Genomic DNA, 20131 nt, shown 5'->3' with positions numbered 1-20131 from the left:
TCATTTTTTTTTTTTTGTTCTGGTTAGTTTAGGGTTCCCCATTATTGGTAACTTTCAAAATGTAACACTTATGTCAATTTCCATACTTGCCTTTTTTTCTGAGTTTAAAAAAAATAAATTATTTTATCTTTATTGATTCTCAAGAAAGTATCGTTTTCATAAACGTAGGCCTCTACATCACAAGACTAACTTCAACATTTGAAATAGGGCGGACAAGTTGACCGTTACATTCTAACAGTCAAAACAAAAATGCAACTTCACTTCCCTGAGAACGATTATAAAGCAAGGAGTAAAGAGAGTGCGGAAGAAGAAACCAAAAAAAAAGAACAAATTTAGAAATGTAAAAAGCAAACCACACACACACAAAAAAAAGAAAAGATACATCAACAAAAAACAGTATAAAATAATTATGAAGTATGGCTGCCATAGGAGGATTGTCGAGGAGATTTAATCAAGTTTGGTCTCTAAAAATGAAATCAGATCTTTTAAGTTTGACATAATCCACCCAAATCTGCCACCACTGACAGAATAGTTCAGTCCTGTGATTGAGAGAGGCTGTTATTTTTTTCCATTTTATACGTGTTAAATGTTGATCCAGTCGCCTAAAGTTGGTTTGTCTTGTGATAACCATTTTCTTGCAATGCTTTTCTTACTTGCTGTTAATAAAATAGTCATCAAATATGTATTTATTTTTGAAGCATCTTGAGGAATTATGCCAAAATACATCAGCTTGATCTCCAAAGGAATGTTCTGCTTGAAAATATCTCGCAAGGAACCATTTATCTCTTTCCAGTAATATTTTATAAATGGACAGTCCCAGAAGACTCAATGGGTTGTTTTGATTTCTACATTTTCTCCAGCATGCTGGAGGATTTCCATCATAGTGGCGTTTCTGAGCAGGTGTGGTAAAGAATCTTACCAGATTTTTCTATCCAAATTCTTGCCATTGTAGAGATTTATTATTTGTCCATTGGTATCTCCACATTATTGTCCATTCCTCCTCCGTTATTGTTGAATTGCCCTCTTTGAGCTCTATTATGTTTTTATAGATAAGTGAAGTAATTTGCCCTTTAATTTTTGATTTATAGGCATTAATACAAATTTCCATTAGGTTTATATTCTTGCCAGTAATTGGCCTAATTTTCAAGTTAACAAAATGTCTTATGTGTAAATATCAATAAAAACCCTGTTTGTCCAAAGCATATTTTCTCTTGAGTGTTTCAAAATCACTTAAGATTTTGTTGTTCATTATTGTGCACAGGGCAGTGATTCCCTCGGATGTCCAGTCCTTAAACCTGGTGTCCAGTTTGTTTGGTGGGAAGTCTGAGTCATATGCAATACATTTTATGATTGCCAGGTCGTTCTCTAGTGCATTTTTTTAAACAATAGTTTTCCACACTAAGGGTTGTTTTCATCCACCGGTTATCTATTTTATGAAACTTTGTAGATTTGCATCGGCCAGAATTGCCTATACAGGACTGGGTGTCTTCTGTTCTGAGTTTTAAACATAAACTCAGAACTTTTCCCTTGCTGGTTCTAGTAACTTTATTAACCATAATAATGTTTGGTCAACCAAACGGCATATGCTCTAGAATACACTCTTTTATTGACCAATAAGGACGCTATATTTGCAGGTTAGATCACAGCAAACAAAAGCCTTCAGTGTTATGTACTCAGTGTTTCGACGTCACATGGGCTACCTTTAAATTTTTATGGCTCTGTCATGACAACGTCTGATGTAGGGTTTAAAAGCAAAGTATGGAGGTGGTATAAAAAACCCCAAAAATGTCCACATAGTGTTAATATTACACACATTAGGAAATTAAACCTGACTTGAGTGCAGAGACAGAACCATTAACAAATACCTTTTTTTTTTTTTATTTCATGGAGCCAATAAAGCGAATTAACATAATGCCTTGGTACCCAAGTCCAAATTTAATATGCCTCCACAAAAAAAAAAAAAAAAATCTATGAATGCACAATATTGCTAATACAGTGAGTCTGGAAAATACAGCCACTCTTACTTAAACTTGAGAGTACAAACAAGCCTCAATAACGGTGGTGCTCATGTTGTGTTTTCACAATACCTACCTCTATGGCAACAGATGCAACATTAAAAATGTTAGCTTATGGCATGTTTAACTTGTTCAGTGATCTCCCATATCAAAAGAAAGAAACAAAAAAAAAACTATCACATTGGCATACAGAACTTAGTAGCTCAGTGTTCATTTCTAGCAGTAGGCTATATAAAAAAAAGCACTTGTTATATCAGACTACTGGTAAACATAACTGTGTCCATCTCTTAACTGAAATAACTGACAGAGACAATGTAAGAAAAGTGTTTCATAGATTTTCAGACTCTCCGGCAGACGAAGCAGAGCAGTGAAACCGTTCTCTGCTTAATTATAAACTACAAATAAAGTAAAAAAAAAAAAAAAAAAAAAAAAAAAAAAAAAGGCAATGTAACCCATGCCTAATTATCGTTTGACAGATTCAGCCCTAGGTTGTTCCATGCTGCATTGTCGAGCAGTAGTGTGTCCGTGTAACTTCAATCTGCTCTTTGTCCTGGTGTTTTCTTTGACCTAAAAAAATATTAGGTTTTTTTTTATATGTAAATGAAATGGATTATGGCTGAGACCGTTGATGAAGTTCCTGCGAGAGCTTTATATCCCTTCCCAAGGTAAATGTAAACAGTTCAGCCATTAAGACAGCTTTAAATTACAAATCAATGTAAAAAGGGGGATAAAAAACAAAAAAAAAAGGAGAAAAAATTATAAAAGAAACCAGAAAGGTAAAAAGGTCTTCTAAATCTCCCAGAAGTCTGTTATTAGGACACAGAGGAGATGGGGTTGAGAGGCGAACCCATCTGTGTCAGCACTTTATCCAGCCACTGCAGAGGCCCATGCAGGTGCACCTCGATCCAGCAGGGGGTGCTGGTGACATCCTGTCGGTGGTACTCGGCTCCCCAGCCCTGAGAAATTTTAAAACACACCAACAGAAAGGTAAATCATGACTTCTATTGCTGCTGTGAGCTGTTTCAAAGTAAAAGCGTGCGACTCGTCACCTTGACAAAGCTCATCCTGATGGTGCACATCTTGGTGAGTTCGTAGACGGCCTCGAAGCCGTGGTTCACCGACTGGGCCAGCAGCTGAGCGAACTCCTGGTTGTTGAAAATCTTCAGGCTGCACCCGCTCGGGATCTTGCACACGGTCGTGGGATGGAAGCCGTGGTGGAAGTTACAGTTGCGACTCTGGACGAAAATGCTGGTGTCGCTGAGGCACTCGGCGTACACCTCCCCTCCCACGTAGTACAGGTGCACTCCTGCGCAAACGCACAAACAAAGCGTCAGCGACTGAAAAACGGCGGGGGCGTCCCGCGTGTACTGCGTCCTTCCCGTTGCCGCCGTACCCTTGCCGATGTGCCTGCGGGTGTTCTCGATGGTGGAATTGCGGTTGACGTTGGACAGCAGTCCGAGGCAGAAGCGGTTCTTGTTGTTGGACGGGTCGGTGAAGCCGTCCACCAGCACGCTGGTCGACGAGGCGTGGTAGGCCTCGCCGACGCGGTTGTTGAGCTCGTAGTAGACGATGGAGCACCAGTGGCTCGGCTCTTCGTACTCTACCGGCTGCACGTCTGGAAGCGGAGCGGATCGAGATACGTTTTAGCTTTTAGTGAGATGCAAGACTAAAATCTTTGAAGACTTTGAAGATTCTCACAAAATCAAAGCAATTTTGACTTGGAGAAAGTCCCATTAGAGAACAATCTGGCAGACTTGGTACAAATGCTTGAGTTTGTGTTTTGTTTTTTTTTTAATTTCCTGAAACTACTGTTTCTCAAATGTAGTAATAACTAAATTTAAAAAAGGCAGATTCAAGCTCATTCTCTTAAACAGAGAGTAAAAAGTAATACAAGCCAATTAGCACAATGGGTAAAAACTGCAGGACCTGCAGAAGTTTCAAATGCTTATTTCACTAAATTCAGTGTTTCTGTAAAGCATAAAGCTACACTAGATCAATGAAAACACTCATCAATTAAAGGAACGTTGAGAGGAAGGAAAACAAGTGGAGGAGGGAAAAAAACAGAGCAGAACAAACATGGACAAAGATTGATTGTGAAGCAGAGCCAATTCAAGAGCTGGGGTAGATTCACAAGGTTTGGTCTGGACTTAGGGATGTTGTCAAGCCTCAAGTGTTTTGGCAAACTCTAGCTGGATTGGGGGATCCTTGTTCACACAATAAGTCATTAAAAATAATGCAAGCGACGGATGTAAACAGTTAAATGAGATATATTCATAATTCAGCTGTGATGCTAACGCTCATCATCTACTAGCCATCCGAGGAGACGTCGGCGTCTTATTCAGGCGTTGGAGCGACAAGCCCCCCCGCTTCTGGGGAAATTGCAGTTTGTGGTTCTACAGAACAGCTATGGATTCAACACGTTCAAACAAAACAACTTTTTATGAACTCTGTGATGCTGTGAGAGCTCTTGTGGATCCAGCTGCACATTGTCCAAAAAAAATCGTCATCCTCTTGCTACTTCCTGTCATCTTCTTCAGCGGTTTTGCCAGTAGTAACATCCGGCTGTCGATCGCGAGACTCTTTTGATGTGAAAACTGGTTTACGTTGAAAAACCACATCATTCTAACGTAAAAACCTTCCGAAAAACATGATTTTTTTTCTAAATTGTTTCCATAAAGCAAATTTATTTTCGCAATTTCAATTTGTGCAATTTTATGGTTAGTGGAAATGGAGTTAGACATTTTAAGGACAAAGGTTACCACTGTTTCATTTCTTCCAGCTAAGCTAGTCCTGAATCACAACAAAAAAATCAACTGGACTGTGGCTCAATGTTCCTATTTTTAGCTGAAGATGCTCACCTTTATTTGTAATTGATGGTTTAATGATCCTGCTATCACTACCCTTGAATAACCAGCAATATATGGTAATATGACTTTCTTGCTATCCATTATAACTAAAGGATAACAAATCAATCTGGAGGCAATAAATGTATTTTCAAATGATTTACTAACACAACATAACCTTTCTAGAATATTTCAGGTTTACCAAGATGCATCTGCATCTTTTTATTTTATTTTGTAACTCTCCAAATATCGTGTGCAGTTCCCACCTCTAGGTATGCTGCTGCTCGTTTCCATGGACTGGCTATCCTGGACCAGCTGCTCCTCCGGGGGCATGTAGGCCGGGGGCGGGGTGTCAGCTGAGACATGAAGAGCAGTTAGCAATGGATGGGACCAGTTGTTGCTGCTGCTGGCAAATCGTCACACACACACACACACACACACACACACACACACACACACACACACACACACACACACACACACAAATCTCCCCAGACAATCATCACAGGATCTGTACCCCGGAAACGGTGTCAGATTACACGTACGCCTCACTTCTGAACCACATGCTAACCCATTCCCGACAAAGAGCCAACAAGGCGTTTGAGTCTTTACAGGGAGAAGAGAAGAGATGGAGAGAAATCTGAACTACAACATGCGTCTGCAACACCAAACAGGTTTATATCCTGAAATTAAAATCTGTTCTTACTCGACTCCCTGCAGCAGATCTGGACTTTTCACTGTAACATCCACCGATAAACAAAAAAAAAAAAAAGAAGGTTTTTTGTTTATCGCCCAAATCCAAACAAATCAGTGGGCTTTTTTTCCAGCTAAATATGCAGCTACATTTCAGCAGGTAAATGGAGGAGGATAAAGGCTTCCTGGTGGTACTTGGTGCCTTTGCTGGAGACAGATGCCCTGGGTCTGGCAGACAGAACTTTGCTGGCATTTCCCTTTTTCAACACTAAGACGTGGTTTGATTAGGATCAAACTGGCAAACTCATCTGGTTAGAGTTCTGCAAAAAGCTGCAAAATACCACATAGTAAGAGTGATATGGCTTAAAACCAAAATCAGTTTTTTTTCATATCACATCTGATTTTAATCCATTTCTTTCCTTGATTTCAATTTTTTTAATTACAAATCACAAAATATTTTCAAAAAGTGGCTTTTATTTCAGTCGTCCCTACTGTGCGTGGAACGACAAAGTATTAGAGACAGGCTACTAGAATTTTTTGTTTAATTACGAGAATAAAGTCATAATATTAGCAAAATAAAGACCAAATTTTACCATAAGAGCATGTTAAATGATGAGAAAAAAGTCGTTTTAATGAGAAAAGATCTTTGATAGAGTGCACTGACGTGAGCAGATCAGTCGGTGGAGTTCTTTCTTTAAAATGGACTCTTTTGGCGATCATTTTCAAATCCAACTACTGATAATTTGTTGCTGACGCGTTAAAATATTCAGGATTTCTTCATTTATAAAACTGATAAACTCATAACTTGACAAGATGCTCAATATTCCTCATTTGACTTTTTTTTTTGCTATATTTTGTGGAGGAGTTTTAATATTACAACTGAATTTGTTCTTGCACTACTACAATGTTTATTGTAATATGACTTATCTTTTGCATTGCTGCAACTTTTTTCTGGTAATACTACGACTGTTTTCTGTATGACAACTTTTCTGGGAATATGACTATTTTGTATTATTTCAACTCTCTTCTGGTAATATGATGACTCATTTTCAGAAAATTTTCTGTTAATATGATAAATGTTTTTCATACTATTATGACTTATCTGGTAATATCACAACTTATTATTATTACAACTTTTTTTCTGGTGATATGACGTTTTTATATTTTATGAAATCTTTCTGGTAATGTGGCAAGTGTTTTATGTATCATTACAACTTTTGTGTGGTAACATGACGACTTTATTCTCGTTATAAAAAATATAAATCTTGGCCTGGGCCTAGTTCTTCATCGTAGAGTTGACCTGAATTCAAAGTTCAAATAAATAGAGGCTGTAAAAAACATTTATCAAACAAAAATGGCCACCCTGGGCATGCTGATGTCACTCTGTACTGTGGAAGCCCCTCCATCCCCCACAAAAAATCTTCATTTTCCTAATATTAAATCTTCAAAAACCAAAAATTTTATCAATTGCTGCAATAGATTTATCGCCTGGCCGTAAACATGGTTTTACTTTGAAAATAACTTGAAAGCAAGGAGCTAAAAAAATGAATTGGAGCTCAGAATGACAAAGAAGTAGTAAGAAAATGTGTCATTATTAACAGGGTTGTCACAATATAACCTTTTTACAATTGAAGCCGATACCAAGTAAAACACCTGATACTCAAAACAATGGACAGCAGCAACCAGCAGGGGGAGTCTGGTGCCGGTTCTGGTCGGCCATGACAGTTCAGGAGCATCAGCAGCTGCAATGTGAACCTCTGAGCTAATTTGGGAAGATGAAAACGGCTTCTTCGTTTGTGTCAATTCTAACCCAAATTAATAATTTTAAATAGTTTTCTTAACAACCCTAGATACCAACAGTACACACAAACATTTATTACAGTCTGTCTTCTTTTAACTCCACTAAACAGATTTTTCTATATATACATAAAATCATCTGAGCTCCTCTGAGACATGCGTTTGTGAATCCTCGCTTTTTGCTGCTTGCGTAACACAACAAAAGCAGCTCAGGAAAAACAACAGCCTGGCGTATTTCCCGGGGCCGGGTACATGAGTGAGCTTGGCGTACCTGGGAGTTGGAATGGACTGGAGGGCCCCGAGCTGGCAGGAGAGTTGGGGTAGGTACCGCTGCTGGCTGGAGAGGAAGGGTAGGGGGAATTGGGAGAAATGGGGAAAGAGCCGCCGCCTCCTCCTCCTCCTCCTCCTCCTCCACCTCCGTTGCTGTTGCCGCCGCTGCCACTGTGCGGCTGCGGGAAGGAGTCTGGGAAGGTGGCGTTCAGGGGCATGTGCGGCTCGTTGTGGGTGAGGTTGCGAAACTGTACGAGCAAGCTGTGCTGCGGGTTGAACTCGCTGTGCCTCGGTACCAGGACCGGTGGCAGAACTGGATGGTGGAGAGCAAAGACGTCCAGACGGGAACATTAGTTTAACACAGGAAACGCACATCTGTAAAATATCAAGTGGCTAGGCTAAATATTTACGCATTTGACTAGAAAACATGAAGATATGTAAGATTCCTAAAGACTTGTCACTGTAAACGACTCAATTAAAACGTTAGCCAATTACTAAGGAAATATCATAGAAAATACAAAGCTCATAAGCATTGAAGCTAAAATTACGCCAGGAGAAATAAAGGAAACATATCTATCAAGACTGAAACTATTATTTTTAGTAATATATTGACTATTCTGATGATCAACTGGATAAAACAAATGGCACATTCCACAGATTTTGAATTTAACATATATTAGCTAGCAAACAAGGGTATATTAAAATCTTTTAAAAGGGTATATTAGCAGTTACTGCTGCTAACTAGCAGCTAACTAGCTTGCATTCTTGTCTTGAGTTACAGGACGCAGTGAAATATCTGTTCACAACTCAAACTTTTGCATGAGTGTAAAGTCTCACAAGAAAAATAGCTACATAGATTAAATAGTCCTGCCTCAACCAAATTTCAGACCTGTGATTAATGTATTTAAGGCTAACTTTTTCTTTTTGCAATGAATTTCAGACATTTTAAGACCTTAATTTTACATGCATTAATTCAAGACTTTTTCAGGATCCTCTCTCCCTCATCGTTCGAAACCCTTCTGAAAGCCTTTGTTGATATGCTGCAAATGTCTCCTGACCGACATGTGATCCACATCCTTGAACCAGTCAATAAAGAGCTGGCAATCTCAAGCAAGCCCAGTGTCAGAAAGGCCGTCCTGTCAGGGTCATCCTTCAATGTGTTTATGGGGTGTGTGAATGACATTAGGAGACGAGCGCGGAGGTTTATGCAGGGAAAGTGCCGGGAGTTTAGCCTGAGTGGTTTGTGCGCTTAGAAAGCCGCTCTCTGATGCCACACCCAATCTGGAGTGCCTGAGGCATATAATCTAATAAGACTCCTAGAGCTAGTGATATTGATTTTCTGTGAAATGGAAGAGGCGGGTTGAACAGGCCTGCATGATGACAGCCTGCTGACCTTTGTGGATTTGTTTACCAGCTCCTCAGTATTCCGAGCTCCAAGGGATCTGGCACGACTCAGAGAACCATTCGTCACCCATTTATTAAAAATGAACAAGAAAAAAAAAAAAAACCTAAATCATTATGTCTTTGTTGTAAAAATTTAATTACGACATTATGGTAGTGTAATAATTCAGAAAATTACTGTGTGCGCTTATCGATCGCCTTGATTACAAACACTGCCGTTAATGTGTGGATGCAAGTGCAGGAAATCTTTTGAATTGTTTTTACGGTCACAGTCATATTGATGTTAGCAATAACTGCAAAAGCAACATATTTCATCCGCTTCCCGTTTAACTGGGTCAGGGTTATCGTCAGGTGGTGGGCTGCGGCATCTAAACAAGACGCTACAGCATGAGAATGCAAAGACTGGAAACTTCTAGGGGGGAAAAAAATAAATCTGTTCATCCAAGACAGAAAAAGGTTTGTCCTGCTGGGGTTTCTGCAGCTCTAAAATAAAGATTTTCTCTTTTAATTAACTTGCAACAGCTCAGACTGTCGCAAAGCAATAATGATCTGTTTAATTTAAATGGGTCAAAATACGACATACTGGCTACAGTCATGTCTGCTAACCATTTCTCCCATTTCACATTGTTTTACAGCCTGTGGCAAACACTTTTTGGAAAGAAGATGAATGTCAGAAAGTACACTGTTAGACGTGCATATTTAGAAACGCACAAGGTGCGAAGCAGCAATTAGAGTGGAATAATTTGAGTAAAATACGTTGTGTATGTGTGTAAAACTGTTGGTTGATGTGGCTGGAAGTAAAACGATCAATACTTAAAGCTACCGACTACATGTATCCCGATACGGAAATAAATTCTAGATCAGGCATTGTGTCCGTACCGTAAGGGCAGATCTATTCAGTAATTCTATACTTTGTGGTCTGAGTGACATCATGCTTTATTAATTATTTTACATTTTATTTGTAATTCCTGATTGAACTTTCTGAACCATTTGAAATAAAGTTTGTTAGTTTTTTTTTTACATGTTTGACCAAAATAGTCAAACTTTTGTTTTATTTTTTGAGACTTCATAGTTTTGGATATTTAAAATGTCTTCCAGCTCCAGTGTTAAATGTTCTTTGGAAAATAAAGTTTCAAGAGTGGGAACTTGCATTATTATGTCGTTTATCATCATATTAGTTGAAAATGGTCTCAAAAAGACATTATTGCTTAATGCAATAAATTCTGGGACAATTTATCATCCAGTAAAATGTGTCATTATGACAGACCAAGCGCTATAAAAAATAATTTAAAGGGCTAGAAATGTTTTGTTTTTTTTCACTTTTAAAGCCTAAATCCTTAAAAATATTCAGAATTATTTTAATGTTTTTTATTTTTAATATACAAAATTTGTATGTAATTTTGTCAAAATACAACAAAGGGGCTCAATTTAGACCCCTACATCAGCTCTGCTAACTATTTATTAAATATATAAATTCATAAAAGAGAAATCAAGCCAAGCATAAGATTAAAATGTCAGTCCCAGGTATCATGTTTTGTGATGGCTCACAAGGAGTAAAGAACATGTTTAGTTCAGACGAGATCGAAAAGATTTTAAACGGCCAGTATTATGCGTTTTCCAGGCACATAGTGCCATTTTATAGCACAATCAAGTAGCTAAGGCACCCTCTGTTCTAAAACATGCTGTATATACAAGATATGACTTGACTCCCTGATTTAACGCCTTGAAATTGGGCTTCTGTGTCTTTAAAAACTCTTGTTCATTCTGAAACTCTGCCTTCAGGAAGTCATCACAACATGGCTCCTCTCAACTCTTTAACAATGTTTTTACCAGAAGTAGCTCGGATAATGAGCTCAGAAGATGCTCCACCAGGTGTTTGCCAATTGCTGCTGGCTAGTCTGAAGGAGCTCAGTTGGGGAGTCGATGGTTAGGGCTGCTTTGTGAGGTGGAAGCTTGGAAACTGTAGCTCTGAGGAGGAGCTTCGTCCTCAAAGGCGGAGCTAGGTCCACCCAAATGTAATGGTTGCCATGGAGATTAAAGGATTTCTCAAACCAACACTCCAGGTATGTTTTTGATGCGGTAATTACATTACAACATGATGTAGAGCTCAAAAAAGTCAATTTTACATCACACTGCCCCTTTAAAGTTAACCGTTTTCAGTAACAGAGCAGCTTTGTGTAATGAAATCAGAGGACGCGCAGAAATCTAAGAAGTTATCTGAAAGGAAGTTTTTTTTTGTTTTTTTTTTACATGTTTAGGCATGCATGGCTCATTCAGACTGCAACATGGAAAAGCAGAGTGAACTCTCAGCTGATAAAAGTATGGAATAAAATACAGTTGGTGCCGTTTAACACGTCAGGCCCTTCAGCATCTGTCACTCACAAAATATGCTGGATCAGCATAAGTTTGAAGACGAGCTGCACAAAGGATCCCGTTCCAATCCAAATAGTAATATCGACGTGTGCAATATTGCAATCAGAACATGCAGGACATATTAATGCCCATGCATATTTATAAAGCATTTGGCCAGTTGGAAATATGAATCAATCAGAAGAGATATCCTAATTTCATTACAGCAATTTTAAGAGTCAGTATTGCAATCACATTTTCTCCTAATGTTGTGGTTGGCAGCTTTGTGGGAAGGGGTTTTACATTCTCTCAAGGTGGCAGCATGTTGGGATTAGCTCTGTTACTTTTTTTTTTTTTTCCTGTTTCTGGCAGAAAAAATAAACGATTTTCTGGACAATTATTCCCGCTAGTTTTGGATGCTGTGCAGCTGGAACTGAATTTCCCTTTGGGATCAATAAAATTAAGTCATGACTTTGTGATCATTTTGCCATTGTTTTAGAATAATAGCAAAACCCTCTCCATTGTGTGCTTTCACACTAAATGTGACGTCGCTTTTGGTTCAAACTATAAATAATTGAAGGTCAATTAATGGCAGGACGGCTAGGAAAAAAGAAAAAGCTGAATTGCTGTTCTTATAGAATAGCTTTTAAACCCAAATCAGATTAAACTCAAAAATCGGCCATAAAAATTCTGATTAGTGAATTTTTCTCTTCTTTTAGTGAGACCAAGGTTTCCCATGGTGAAACTCAAGGGCCTTTTTTTTTTTTTTACATTTTCAAGGCAAGTTTTCAAATTTTTCCAGCACCACTTAGGAGATTTTAAAAAATACAAATGAACTACAGAAGACAGTTTCAATTCACTATTTTATGACGTCAAATTTGACTATTTTTTCATTAAATCTTCTAAAGAAGGAACAAGGAGAATGTAAAATGTCTCCTACACAAACCCTACAGACAATAAAAATCGCTCTAAAAGATTTTCTCGTTAAGGTTTCTGGCATTTAGCAAATAGAAATAATTTTGGTGATTCTAACTGACAAGACAAGAAAAGTTTAGTCTGATTTAACTTCAGACAGCAATAAAAATAAGTCTTTTATCATCTTTAAATATCTGGTTTCAATTGGAAATGAAGCCGTACAAATTTAGGCTTTTAATCACACGTTAGATTGCACTTTATTAACAAACTGTGCAGTTTGAATATCAAACACTTTCAAGGACTTTATATGGAAATCAAGCACTTTCCAAAACACCCAAATAAAATCCACTCGTTTTTAATCAGCTGTATGAACTGTGTGAGTTTTATAGCAGAAAACCAAAACCAGTTGGACCAGTAGCACCTACCGGGGCTTTCCACTCGCTTGTAGTGATACGGGTTGATGCAGACCTCCTTCTGCTTGGAGCCGAACGGATACTCGCACACCTCCAGCGGCTTGAGCTCATGGTGCGACTGCAGGTCCGGCCAGCGCCACACCCTGCAGTAGATGACGTGGGGGAGGCCCTTCCTGTGCGACACCTGGAGACGACCGTCCAGCGATCTGGGGATGGTGACGCATTTGCTGGGCTGACCGGGACAGCTCAGCGCCTTCTCCAAGTCCTCCATGGCGCCCTTCTTTTTCTTCAGCTTCTTCACCAGCGCGTCCACCGCCTTCTCGGCCCATTTCTCCTCCTCGTCGCCCTGCTTCCAGCCGAGCAGCCGCTTGACCGCCGGGCTGGTGAAGGAGAACAGGCTGGACATGGAGGTCATGCTGCCGGACGCGAGACTGTCGGGATTGTCAGTCAGTTCAGAGTTTTAGGGGAGAGGAGGGGAAAAAAGTCCAAAACAAGCTCTAAAAGAGCGCCTGAGTGAGGGTGTGAATGTAAGCACAGATGATGGGTGGGGTGAACGGAGAGGAGGTTTCAGCCTTGTCCAACCAAGGACAGGAAGCAAGGGAGGAACGGGAGTCAGCAAGCAGGACGCAGCTGCTCCTGGTCAGGAAGGGCCCTCCAAGCAAGCTGTTCGGAGAAGGGTCACCGCCGATGATGGGAAGAGAGGGCTGGAGGAGGGGGTAGGGGGGCGTGTGTGTGCTGGGATCGGGACGCGGCTGCAGGTCTCACCGACGAACGTCTGACACGCGCTCTAAAAGAAAGCCGACATTGCTCGGATTGCTGCCGGCTCCTCTAGAGGCCACTGCCTTCCCGCACGGCGCAGCGCTGGGGTTTTGATCTGCTGCGCTCCTGCAAGCACGAGAGAGAGAAAAAAAAAACATACAAAAAACAACTTTAAGGGATACACTGACCTGTGTGAAATCACTGAGATAAATAAGAATGTCTTATTGATCTGTAAAAATCAAGAAGGAATTCCTTTCTTGAATATTTGGTAAAATATACAAGAACACCATCACCTAACGGATCCAAAATAAGCGCTTTGTCAATCCGTTGTGCTTGCATACTTGCCGTAGTGTATTCTACTTGTATTATTGTCCATTATTAGAAACGCTAAAAGTCAAAACAAACAAAACGCACGTAGCCAAAAATCTCGGCAACCTCAGCCTTCCTAAGCTACGCTCAGATACATCGCCCTTCGCTCTGCATCGTTCGGATCGACCGGACCGGGGTCAAACTCATGTCGCCTCCGGCTGCACAAGCAGCTGTTTGGTTGGGGGGGAACGGAGGGAGGTTGTGAAACTAAGTCGGTGGAAAAGGATGTGACCACGAGGGCCGTTTCCTCCTCCATCTCATCTCTGCCCGGTCTCTCCCTCCCGGACCACAGCTGGACGACAGCGGTGCGCCCACTCCCACCGCTCATTGTTCTACGCGCACATGAAAGCGAAGGGGGGAGCCGTAGGAAGGAGGACACAAAAGGGAAGCGCAGATGTTATCGGACCCAAAATGTTCTGGATTTTGTTTGGCGTTTCCTAGGCAGGCAGATGTTTCAACGGAGGCTGACGAGGGCTAGATCAGACCTGGCGGTTTTAGACTTAAACGTTGCTAATAATCAGTTAGCAATGATGACAAATAGTCATGCTATACATGAGGTCAAAACAGGGTGAATTTTTTAAAAATAAAAAGTAATCAATGAAGTCTTTATGCATATCAGGGTTTCCACTAAGATTTTTTTAAACTGGTGGGGGTGACACCAGTTTAAAAAAAAATTTTTTAAGGAGCCTTCAAAATATATCTGAAACATGATGCATTATGGCCAAACTACATTAGTTAGCTACCTTACTGTTGCTCATATCAATCAATAAGTTTATTCACTCAACAAATCACATTTCATCACCAATGTACAAAAACATTGTCTTGGAACAATTTATCTAAATGAGTGACAGGGAGCAGGAAGAAGAAAAACTTTATAAAAACCTGCCTCTTTCTGAATAATTACAAATAAATCTTGTTCTCATGGCCATAAAAATCAAGAATATAACTTACAAACACATCATTCTCCTCATTGTTAACTCAAATGAGTTTAAGACTTTATCTTTTTTTTCTTTTCAAGAATTTTAAATTGGTTTAAAGTAGGACATTTTTTCAAATCCCCATCCAAACTATTCCATAATTTGACTCCATGCACCGAAATGCACATTTGTTTTAAAGTAATGCAGCATACGTTGACATTAGGGTCAACTTTACAAGTTTGAACTAAAAATGGATTCAACTTAACCTTCCTCAAGCAGCTTTCTTTAGCTTTTTCTGTCCCTCTAGTTCAGACTGACATCTCTATTTAACTTCACTCCTGAAAGCGGTGCAACGCACAGCGGCCAGCTTCACAACCAGACAGGAGGCAGAGGCGATGGATCTTCAAAATAAAGTGAATTTTAACGTTTCATATTTAAATTCCTTTCACACTCTGATTATGGTTAGTATAAGTGTGCAAATATAGGCTATACATATAGTTTTGACATTTATATGCTTAAAAATCATTACATTTTGCCCTGTCGATGCGCTACAATCAGTCTATGAACTTGTCAATCAATGGCAGGTACTTTGGTATTTTTTGTTTCAGCACATAAAAGTGACAAACGATAAATCAATTAATCGTACAATAAATTAAAACTATCGACGTCATTTTAATTATCGGCTTTATCGTCTCTTCCGGCCTTTTTCTCTTTCTGTTAATGACACTGAATGAAAAAAGGCTCAACTCCGCTGCTCTCCACTGACTCCTCCCTTCCTCATTTCCTTAGTGTAAAGCCCAGCGCAAACTACACGATCTTAGAGCTGTCGGCCGATTGTCGGCCCATTTTCAAAACCTGACAGACCACACATTAGCCGACAGAAATCCTAGGTATGGGATGTGCTGTGGTGGCGCAGGGGTTAAGCACAACCCACATAAGGAGACCTTAGTCCTCGACACGGCTGTCGCAGGTTCGATTCCTGCCCTGGCGACCTTTGCCGCATGTCTCCCCCTTCTCTCATTACCCACTTTCCTGTCAATTAACTATCAAATAAAGGCCACTAGAGCCGATAAAACCTTTTAAAAAAGAAATCCTAGGTATAACGGTTCGATCGGGTTCCATCCTGCCGTGTGGTGTCCAACAATGGGCACAAAATAATCGCTACAAGTCCAGTTAACTAATTTTAAAACCAGGCATTAATCAATGCTTTACTACAATCTACCTGCAATGCATGTGGCTAGTGTCAGTCCTGACTGAATGAAAATCATTAGAACCTATTTATGTCACATTAATGAAGAACAGCTGAAAAGTTACCGGGTTTATCAACTGCGGTAGCAATTTTGCTCCAACTCCTCCCCTTGTCATTTCTATATTTTTGCACAAAATGTTGAATAAACATTAATGTTGTTTCCACATATCATCTCCAATGTCCGCTGGACTTCGGGTTGCGCCGTGTCAGCTGTTTGGGATTCTCCTCTGTAATTTCCCCTCAGAAAGCGCGGAGGAGAATCCACACTGATTGGCTACCTGTCACATTCAACAGGCTGCGTTAAAGCTCCCAGTTGGGGAAAACCCCTGATTTAGATCGGAGCGGCAACGACGATCTACCGTAACACACCACACACTACAGGATGATCGGTTATGAAACCGCAAGCAACAATCGTAGAACCGCCAAGCATCAGGTAGTCGATGTGCCCATTTTCTCTGTTTAAATCTAATGATTACTGAAGGGCAACATAATATACAGATTTCATAATCTGCACTCTTTTGGTTATTTCCACTTTGGCTTTATGTTTAGTTTTTATTCAAGTGAGACTGAGAATCCATTTTATTTTGCTTTTGGTTGTTTTGTTTATCAGTTCCAGTGTTTAGTGTTCTTTTGAAAACAAAGTGTATCTAACTTTGGCAGGAAATCGCATGCATTATTACGTCATTTCCATTAAATCCGTGTAAAAAGGTCTTCAAACAATATTATTGTTTATCGCAATAATTTTTGAGACAATTAATCGCTCAGCAAAATTTGTTATCGTGACAGGCCTAACCCACGGCATAAGAAAAAATTGGCCAGTTCTGTTTAGCCATGGGATCGGTGCACTGCTAGTGATTTTGATGCTACATGTTGGGAGTCACAGTATCTGGGGAAATGAACTCATTCATTTGTTGTTGGATTTTAAATCCATTATCCCCATCAGACTTTTAAAAAAACAACAACAAAAAAACAAAGAAAGAAAGAAATCGGTGTCGGCAAGGAGGAAAAGCCTGATCGGCACATCTCTATTGCTAATCTTTTTCAATTTTACAGTTCGTCCTGATAGCTTATCACGTTTCAACTATCAAAGGCCGAGATCAAATCGGTCTTAAACACACATTTTCATGGACACATTCTGAAACACATGGCTGGGAGGAGAATACAATACCACTCTTCTCCTGATTCACTGAAACCACCACACTAGATGATTCATGGCCTTGCAGAGATCATCGGGAATTTCTGAACAGGAAGAAGGTACAAGCTATATATATATATATATATATATATATATATATATATATATATATATATCACATGATTAGCAGTTCTAAAAACAGCGTGTACAGAAACCTCAACAACACAAGAGACCAAGCCAAGAAGTCGGTGAAGTGACCAAGCAGAGGCAGTATAAAGCAAATTATCTCAGATTTATAGAAGATAAGGCCGCACTACAAGCTCCTTACAGAACTGCTGCAAAAACGCTACAAGCTTCAACAAGAACTGGAGGGGTAAAGAAACACTTACCAGCTCATTAATTCTCTGTTTTGCTTTTGAATGTCTGAAATGTTCAAATGTAAAGTAGAGGGGATTGACAACACGGAACAACGGGTCGGTTTAGGAGAGAGCACCCTCGGCTTTTCCACCCAGAGACGGACAGGAATCAGGCTCATCTAATGTTACACAAACCCTAAAATTGTAGTAAGACAAGCCTAATGTGCTGCTCGAACTTTACACAACTACAATACAATACATATATTTTAATATATGTATATATATTTTTTAACAAATATGTATATAAACTTCAATGCTGAATTGAGAGTTACTATGAGAACTCCCCTTGGGAATAAGCTAACTAGCCTAGCTCTCGTTAACAGAACTTGTTTAGCATAAAGTTAATGTCAAACGCTTCACAAAAAGTAAGCTTATCTGCTTAAAGAATAACGTTTAAGACTTATATTTTCTCTTTAAAACGACAATTAATTAAAAAACTATGTTGCTTTACTCCTGACGTGTTGCATAAGCTGCTTTTTGTCTTTCGCCGTCAGCTTCTTTCCAGAAACTTTTTAAACTTCTAATAAGTGACGCAAGGCTAATGTGTGCTAGCTGTTAGCCTAGCCCTCCTCAATGGGACCGAGCAGCGAGCCTACGGACGCCGCACCGATGACGCTCTCTACATTTTACTTTTACTCGTTCGCCGCAAATGTCAAAACTGGGGTTTAGCCACATACCTTCGTACGGAGTTAAGGTTCCATACATATGGTCGTTCTTGAGAATATTTCAACCCAAAGTCCCAACTTTTCTACTGGTAAATTACTCCTCGCTTCTGCCGCCTCTTATCTCCGACTCTTCACGCCGCGTCCTCCAGATCCAGGAGACAACTAGACTGGAAACAAACGCATATCCCTCCGCCGCCACCAAAAGAAGAAGAAAAAGAAATAGTTCTCACTCTAGCGAGAACTAGAGTGAACCGGGCTGGAGACTTGCCACATCTCCAGCCCGGTCATATTAACCGCATCAAACATATTTTATCCTGCTAAAAATACGACGTTCAGACGCTTAAAATAAGATTTGCTCGCTCCATCTTGCGCATGATCCAGGGCGCTCTAACTTAAAACGCTTTCCCTCCAACTACATGTATGCGAGAGTAAGGGCGAAAATAGTTCCGAACGCAATATCTGCGTAATGTGCAAGAAAGCGACATTAATATAAGCGCAGTGTTTGTTTTTGCGCGTTTCCGTGTTGCACGTGAAGTCTTACGGTGGTCGTGCTGAGGCTGGGGAACGTCGAGCACAAGTTGCTGGCTCCACTCAGTCTGGAGCGCTGTGGTTTGTTGTATTGTTGCCCTTTGTTGTCAGTTGCTCGAGACTTCAACAATTCCCACGTTGCTAATCCGTTTAATTTGAATTAATCCAACTAGCTCCTCCAGATTCGCTCCCGTTTCTGCAGACGAAACTCTTCTCACGGACTGTGCTATTGGGAATGCGGACTCTCCATTCAGTCTCCGAATATAGTGCGGTGTTTGTGGATCCGCCACTAGTGGGCAACCGTCGACCTGTTACTTAAGTGAATAATTTGTGTGAATCTGATGAATTTTCTACTTTCAATTATTGAACGCTTAGGAAATATTTCTAAACAGAGGCGACCAAAATTGTGTGTGGCCCTGGGCAGAATTTGATTTGGGGCCCCAATTCAAGATTGTCTAAATATGATATTCCATCCATCCACTGTCTATCCTGACTTGTAAAAATTGTTACTTAACATAGCTTACTAAATAAATATCAGGAAATACATTGTGTATGTATGTTTATTTCACTGACTTACTCATTTGGTGTTGATATTGTCTACTGTCCAGCTTTTCAATTCCGACTAAGTAACGAGGGAAAGCAGGGGTCACACTTAAACATTTGTACTCACAAAAAACCCCAAATAATTGTAATTTATTCCAATTTACTTGCAGTTTTCCTATGCGCATGAAAGGAGATTCGTGCATAAATAAGAAATAGATCCAAACTGAATAGAAGAACAGAACTCCCAGAGCAATTTTAAATGTAATCCAAACTGTCATGAACTCAGATTTGAAGTTTTGAGATTTGCAATCTGTAAGACGTCAAGCACACTTGGGAGCCCCCTGCTGGTCTGGAGGCGTAGATGCCTCCATACGTTATCCTTCACAATGTATGGTAAAAGGTAGATTTTTTAATTTTTTATTTTTTTTTTGCAACATCAAAACAGATTTGTAAAGAGAGAACGCAAATACAAACTAAAAGGAACTGAAATTATTTAAATTATTTAGAATGGCGACAATGGAGAGGTGCATTTCAATTAGCGGTGTCTGTTTATGGAACAGTCTAGACAGGGAAACAGTAAAATTATCTAAATCTCTTCCTGCTTTTAAAAGACACGGCACTGAGTCAGCAGATGTTTTGTTGTGTAATTTTGGTGTGTATGAAGTTAAGTTTGCAACAGTTTTCTGTTTTCTGTTTTATGTGAATAGGGGCCAGATATTATGTTCATACTTCATGCTGCCCCATTTTCTTACGTGATTTCTTTTAGTCGCTATCTGAACTATTCATATTTATCATTGAGTGAATGAAACAAAAAATAAAATAAAAATAAATAAATCAAATGAAAACGGGGACAA

General features: G+C 39.7%; 1 protein-coding gene across 2 annotated transcripts; it reads right to left on the bottom strand.

Annotated features, from left to right (window-relative positions):
- Positions 1 to 1527: 1527 nt before the first annotated feature.
- On the bottom strand, positions 1528 to 18999 carry smad5 (SMAD family member 5). 2 transcript variants are annotated; one of them, XM_032555161.1, is made up of 7 exons: positions 18748 to 18999; positions 12709 to 13581; positions 7620 to 7931; positions 5125 to 5214; positions 3409 to 3630; positions 3065 to 3321; positions 1528 to 2971 (listed from the first exon to the last, which is right to left on the bottom strand). In XM_032555161.1, exons 2-7 carry the CDS (start codon positions 13109 to 13111, stop codon positions 2828 to 2830), a joined length of 1428 nt encoding a protein of 475 aa, XP_032411052.1. In that variant the 5' UTR covers positions 13112 to 13581; positions 18748 to 18999; the 3' UTR covers positions 1528 to 2827. The 2 variants fall into 2 exon arrangements, with proteins under 2 accessions (XP_032411052.1, XP_032411051.1); XM_032555160.1 differs by lacking the exon at positions 18748 to 18999 and adding an exon at positions 18219 to 18389.
- Positions 19000 to 20131: the final 1132 nt, after the last annotated feature.

Source organism: Xiphophorus hellerii, chromosome 23, assembly GCF_003331165.1.
Source record: "Xiphophorus hellerii strain 12219 chromosome 23, Xiphophorus_hellerii-4.1, whole genome shotgun sequence".
In the NCBI taxonomy this organism is placed as follows: domain Eukaryota; kingdom Metazoa; phylum Chordata; class Actinopteri; order Cyprinodontiformes; family Poeciliidae; genus Xiphophorus; species Xiphophorus hellerii.
This window is presented reverse-complemented; position numbering and strand designations above follow the sequence as displayed.